General features: G+C 45.1%; 1 protein-coding gene across 1 annotated transcript; it reads right to left on the bottom strand.

Moving 5' to 3' along the window:
- Positions 1-4325: 4325 nt before the first annotated feature.
- On the bottom strand, positions 4326-4811 carry LOC307191385 (CDP-diacylglycerol--inositol 3-phosphatidyltransferase-like; the record flags this gene model as incomplete). The annotated part of the gene is made up of 1 exon (XM_079931426.1): positions 4326-4811. The coding sequence occupies one exon, from the start codon at positions 4809-4811 to the stop codon at positions 4326-4328; it is 486 nt and encodes a 161-aa protein (XP_079787552.1).
- Between the last annotated feature and the right edge of the window lie 1993 nt (positions 4812-6804).

The raw sequence follows: 6804 nt of genomic DNA, 5'->3' as shown, positions 1-6804 counted from the left end.
AGTAACACTGTTATCTTTTTATTTTATAGATGAAGAAACTAAGACACTAAGAGGTTAGGTAATTTATCCCCCAGTGTCACTGAGCCAGAGCTGGGATTTGAACCCAGGCATCAGAGTCAAGGAACATAACCACTACCCAGTCTCCCCAGTACTTGAGTGAAGAGGGTCCTAAGACTATCAGGAGGGCTTTGCACCAGATTGCTGCTCTGTAGAGAAATACTAACAGCAAGGAGAAAGTCACTTATGTTCAACCTGGCTTTACTTGCTAAACAACTAGGTGAGGCCAGCAGGGTCCTATGAAAGGCTCTTCCCACTAGGCCCTCCGTCTCAGGAATCTCTGCAGGTTTTAACTTACATCCTTCCTGAACCTGCCAGTTCATCTGTCAGCCTCCCGCTGCCAGCCTGTTGCCAAATCATTGCTGTGCCCCAGATCTTGCTGCCAGACCCCTTTGACTGGAGCTTGGCTCACTGTGGATCTGGCTCTCAAATGGCATTCTCACTTTGTTCTCCACCCCATAACCACAGGCCAGCCTACCAACTCCAGAGTCAAGTTCTAGCTGCCCTCCCCTGCCACCACTGCCACCTCTATACCACACCAATTCCAAACTTGGCTCCCAGCTCTCCAGCCTCCGTCATAGACCCCCCCAACTGTGTGAGATGTCACTACAGACCACTCATTCTGAGTGACAAACCAAATGGGTAGAAGTTGAGTATAATTTAAAAGGTGCGGTAAAGAAAATATTTGCAAACAATGGGACTGACAAGGGGCTAATTTCCAAAATATACAAACAGCTCATACAACTCAATATCAAAACAGCAAACAACCCAATCAAAAAATGGGCAGAACACCTAAATAGACATTTCTCCACAGAAGACCCACAGATGGCCACCAGGTGCATGGAAAGATGCTCAATATCGCTAATTATTAGAGAAATGCAAATCAAAACTACAGTGAGGTATCACCTCACACCGTTCAGAGTGGCCATCGTCAAAAGGTCTACACGGGACTTCCCTGGTGGCGCAGTGGTTAAGAATCCACCTGCCAATGCAGCGGACACGGGTTCCAGCCCTGGTCCAGGAAGATCCCACATGCTGTAGATCAACTAAGCCCATGCGCCACAACTACTGAGCCCACGTGCCACAACTACTGAAGCCCACACGCCTAGAGCCCGTGCTCCCAACAAGAGAAGCCACTGCAATGAGAAGCCCGCGCGCCGCAATGAAGAGTAGCCCCCCGCTCACAGCAACTAGAGAAAGCCCGCGTGGAAACAAAGACACAATGCAGCCAAAAATAAATAAATAAATAAAAATTTTAAAAGGTCTACAAACAGTAAATGCTGGAGAGGGTGTGGAGAAAAGGGAACACTCTTGCACTGTTGGTGGGAATGTAAATTAGTGCAGCCACCATGGAGAACAGTGTGGAGGTTCCTTAAAAAACTAAAAATAGGCAATTCCCTGGTGATCCAGTGGTTAGAACTCCGTGCTTTCATGGCTGAGGGCCCATGTTCAATCCCTGGTCAGGGAACTAAGATCTCACAAGCTATGGGGCACGGCCAAAAAACAAAAGAACACTAAAAATAGAGCTACCCTATGATCCAGCGATCCCACTCCTGGGCATACACCTGAAAAAGATGAAAAAATCTAATTTGAAAAGATACATGCACCCCAATGTTCATAGTGGAATTATTTACAGTAGCCAAGACATGGAAGCAACTTAAGTGTCCATTAACAGATGAATGGATAAAGAAGATGTGGTGTATATATATACAATAGAATATTACTCAACCATAAAAGAATGAAATCTTGCCATTTGCAGCAACATGGATGGACCTAGAGAATATCATATTAACTGAAGTAAGTCAGACAGAGAAAGACAAATACTATATAACATCACTGGAATCTAAAAAATAATACAAATGAATTTATTTACAAAACAGAAACAGTCCCACAGACATAGAAAACAAACTTATGGTTACCAAAGAGGAAATGGGGGTGGATAAATTAAGAGTATGGTGTTAACAAATACACACAACTATACATAAAATAGATTAACAAAAAGGATCTACTGTATAGTACAGGGAACTGTATTCAGTATCTTGTAATAACCTATAATGGAAAAGAATCTGAAAAAAAATATATATATATATATAAAACTGAATCACTTTGCTGTACACCTGAAACACAATACTGTATATCAACTGTACTTCAACTTTTTTTAAAGTGTCTTGTTGTAGAGTTGCACAGAAGACCCAGAGGCGAAACAAAGATCAGAAATTTGATGGCCAGTTATAAGACTGATTAAATAAGGCTTTCCAAGTGAATTCCAACTATACAAAGGCAATATAGCACAAGAGTTAAGAGGATGGACCCTAGAGACAGCCTGGCAAGTTCAATCATTGGCTCTACCACTTACAGATGTGTGACTTTAGCAGTTCCTTAATCTGTACTTCATTTTTTCAACCTGAAAAATGGGAAAATAATAGTTCCTATCTCATAAGCTTGTTTTGAGCTTAAATTAGTATATGTAAAGACTTGGAACAATGCTTGGCATATACTAAGGACTATATAAGTGTAAGTTTCATTATTATTTGTTCTTCAACCACCACAAAGCTCATTGTGCTTCATGACAATATAGGCAGGTTCTTGGAGGAATTAAGCCTGCCAGACAAATTTATTCCACTACCAGAGCTGTCTCCCGAGGACCTGCACGTTGTTCGTGGAATTTGTTTTCACATAAAGACTTTCGTATATTTGAAGACAGCCATATTGTCCCACCTGTGGCTTCTCTTCCTCGAGCTGAATATTCTGAATTACTCAACCATTCCTTATGTAATATGGTATCTTGCTGGAGACTAGCACACCAGTGTGTCTTTTGCTGTTCAAGCAAGAAATACCAGAGAAATAGACTCACAGACATAGAAAACAAATTTATAGTTACCAAAGGGGTTAGCAGAGGTAAGGGGGAGAGAAATAAATGGGCAGTTTGGGATTAACCTATACACACTACTATATATAAAATGGATAAGCAATGACCTACTGTATAGCACAGAGAACTATACTTAATGTCCTGTAACAACCTATAATGGAAAAGAATCTGAAAAATAATATATATACATAAATAACTGAATCACTTTGTTGTGCACTGGAAAGTAACACAACATTGTAAATTAACTATACTTCAATTAAAACAAAAAACAGAAATTTCTCCTGTTCATCCTCAAAAGATTTATATGTAGGTAACATATAGAATGTTCCCTTCTTAATGAAATATTAATAATAATAACAATGACAGCTAATATATATTAAATATTACTATGCCTTGTATGAGACCTCATTTTGAACCATGTAAATCCCTGGGGGTTCTTAGATGATCCACAGAGGACCCCCAAAGAAGATGATACAGGACTTCCTACGTGGTAGATTATATAACTGTCCATGAAGTATTCTGATTTCCCATCATGAAATAGCCCTCCTCATTTTGCCATCTCAGGCCATGTGATTTACTTTAGCAAATATTTGCAATTGCTTTAAGAGTCAGGGTTCCCCTTGTCCATTTCCTCTTGGCCAAAATGGTCAGCAAATGGTGTGTGTTCCAGAGTAAAGCTGACTCCATCTCCCTAGAAAAGAATGAAATGTGATTGGCGTGTAACAGGAGCAAGAAATAAATTTTTAATTTTGTAAGTCACCAAGATTTTTTAGGGTTTTTTTGTTTGTTTGTTACTTTGTTTTCCAGTGACACTCCCACCTTCATTATCAAGGTTTGCAGAGCCAGGACAGAGGAGATTGCAATGGGGATATCGACAGCCCCTTCTCTCCTGACCATTAGACCCACAGAATTACTCTAGCCAGGGGCAGAGTTCTGAATCCCTGCCTTTTGGGAAACCTGGCCCCTACCCCACCTCCCTCAGTCAAGTGTCCCTAAGGTCTCAGGCCAAGCCAGATCCCAGGGCTGAGCCAGCGGGTGTGACAATACCCAGTCCTCAGACAGCTCTCTTGGGGCCCCAGGAGCACTGCCCGTGTGGATGGGCCCTCCTGAGCATCCTTCCTGATTTGAAGTATAGGTCCCTGGAGACCACAGGGGTGGGACTGGTCCCCAGGATTATGGAGAACATGACATCACCAAAGAGGCTGGCCCCCCCTTCCCAGCAGGTTGGATGACACATTGGGAAGATATGAGCCTGGGACCTCCTAGGAGCGACAGGGGAGCCACGTGGCACAGTGAGACTCCCAGGGCCAGTGGGCAGCCAGGGACTGGGGGTTCCAGGGTCACGTCTTCTTGGCATGATCTGCTGCGTCCAAGGCAGCCATGTTGCAGGCGGCTGTGATCAGGTGGTGATCCAGAGGCACATTCGGAAAAGACCCACAAAGCCAGCTAAAGGTCCCTGAGAGATCACAGGGGTGGGACTGGTCCCCAGGATTACATGACGGAGGAGAAGGCAGTAGAAGGGCTCATTTCCAGCACCCAGGATAAATAGAGCAGGTCTGGAGGTATAGTAGATGCAAAGCACTGGATTTCCAGACAGGTTAATCATCTTGTGACTTTCACTGCCTCGGACCACAGAACTGTGGAGGTGCAGCCAGTGGCTGGCCACATCCAAGCTCACGTTGAGCTGGAAGAGAAGGGTGGCGTGAGGGTACAGTAGGGCCAGGTTGACCAGCAGACACATTGTGGAGCAGCAGTCTGCCCGCATGTCCAGCATGGCCCCAAACCCGCTCCCTTGATTAAGGACTCGAGCAGCGTGTCCATCAAAAGCGTCCAGAAATCCACTGAGCAGGTAGAAGGAGGAGGCCGTGAGGGGGCAGCAGAGCATGAAGTAGAAAGAAATGATGGTGAAGACAATCTGTGCATAACCGATGAGGTTAGGCGCAGACAGGAAGATATTTTCACCTGGCACCGGAGGTCCCCTGGCCGCCCTGGGCCTTATCTGGAGGTGTCGGCTGTGTCCCACCCCGGGCACAAGGCTCACCCTCCAGCCCGGTGCATTGGCCGTGCCCACTGCACGCAGGTCCCCGCTGCCCCAGTCGGGTCCCAGATGTTAAAGCTCGCTGCCAGCCGGAGCATGGGCCAACCCAGCTGTGTGTGGAGCAGAGGTCATTTACTATGACAGCATAAACTAGCCTATCTTGACTGTTACATCCTCAGCTTTGGATGCTGAATGTTGTATAGAAGTCTTATTGATTAGATACTTATATAATGTGATTCAGAATCCCTTTACCTCCCTGGATCTTTGTGGATAAATATATTCTTTCTAAGATGAGATACACAGCAACATACAAGACATTCCCTGTGTAGTCTGATGAATGCTCCCTTGTTCTGGACACTATATTTCTTCTATAGCAGGATAACATCTTCCCCTATTTCACCCCATGATCCTTCTCCCTTTTCATGCAACAGCTGAGGAATGTTATGCCCATCATCTTAAGAGAGGTAATGCAGCAGAAAGAGAGAAGCCAAGAGTCTTTTCTTGGCTTTGAGTTTGGGGCTAGGGCCCCAGAAGAAGTGGAAAAAAATGCTTGTGCTTAGTAAATACAATTGATTTGGAAGTCTGCAAATGGTAGGAAGCTTTCTGCTTCCCATATCCTGAAATTGGAAAAATCCCCTGGGTTAGGAAGATGAGAGAGTCAGAGGAGAATTTAAGTGAAAATGATTTCCTGGAAAGAAGGGGTTACCTGACTACCTGTTTACTTCCCAGGACTGAGCCCAGCAGGATGAAAGAGACAACAGAGACTGGGACGATCCAAAGGCAGGGAAGATGTGTATCCACTTCCCCAGGTAGGACCTAGAGAAATGGCAAAACCCCAGAGTGAAGTGCATCACAGAATGAATCTTGCCCACAAGCAGGTCTTGTTTGGCAAGCACAGGGTTTTTAAACAATGTGATTTTGAATGACTTTGAGTGGAGCATGCCCTTCCTAGGTTCACCAGTCCTCACTCCCTATTATCTTGTTCCTGGTCTACTATACTGACTTTCCCCTACAGGCACTGAGTTTATTTATGTTTCGTTTTTTTTAATTTTTAAAATTTATTTACTTATTTATTTTTTGGCTGAGTTGGGTCTTCGTTGCTGTGCGTGGGCTTTCTCTAGTTGCAGCGAGCGGGGGCTACTCTTTGTGGCGGTGCACGGGCTTCTCATTGCGGTGGCTTCGCTTATGTTGCAGAGCACAGGCTCTAGGCACGCGGGCTGCAGTAGCTGTGGCTCGTGGGCTCTAGAGTGCAGGCTCATGTGGCACACGGGCTTAGTTGCTCCGCGGCATGTGGGATCTTCCCGGACCAGGGCTCGAACCCTTGTCCTCTGCATTGGCGGGCGGATTCTTGACCACTGCGCCACCAGGGAAGTCCCCAGGCATTGAGTTTAAAATCCCTGACTAGACAGACAGACGTGAAAATACTCCACACAGTTCCCAACATGCCTCAGCAGAGTATTTCTGTTTACTCAAAAGAGTGGTGCGAGAGGAAGAGAAAGAGGACGGGTCAGCTGTGGTTGAAAACCAGATGTAAACACGAGAATTCCCAGGCAGTCCAGTGGTTAGAACACTGCACTCTCAGTGCTGAGGGCCCAGGGGTTCAACCCCTGGTCTGGGAACTAAGATCCCACCAAAGAAAAAAAAACAAAAAAACCAAGAACAGGTGTGGATGGGTGACAACTAGACCAGGATGCTTCCTCGGAGTTACGGCGCTTCCAAAGTCCCACTCTCCACCAAAACTGCGGCAAAGCATAGCAACACTGAATTGACTGAGATGAAGCTTTTACAACCTAGGTATAAGCTAGGGTTGGGTTAGACATTGTGTTTGACTCCCTAGTAG

The sequence above is a fragment of the Stenella coeruleoalba genome (assembly GCF_951394435.1).
Source record: "Stenella coeruleoalba genome assembly, chromosome: 1".
NCBI classification, from domain to species: Eukaryota; Metazoa; Chordata; class Mammalia; order Artiodactyla; family Delphinidae; genus Stenella; species Stenella coeruleoalba.
Note: the sequence above shows the minus strand (reverse complement) of the source record. Positions and strands in the feature narration are given on the sequence as shown.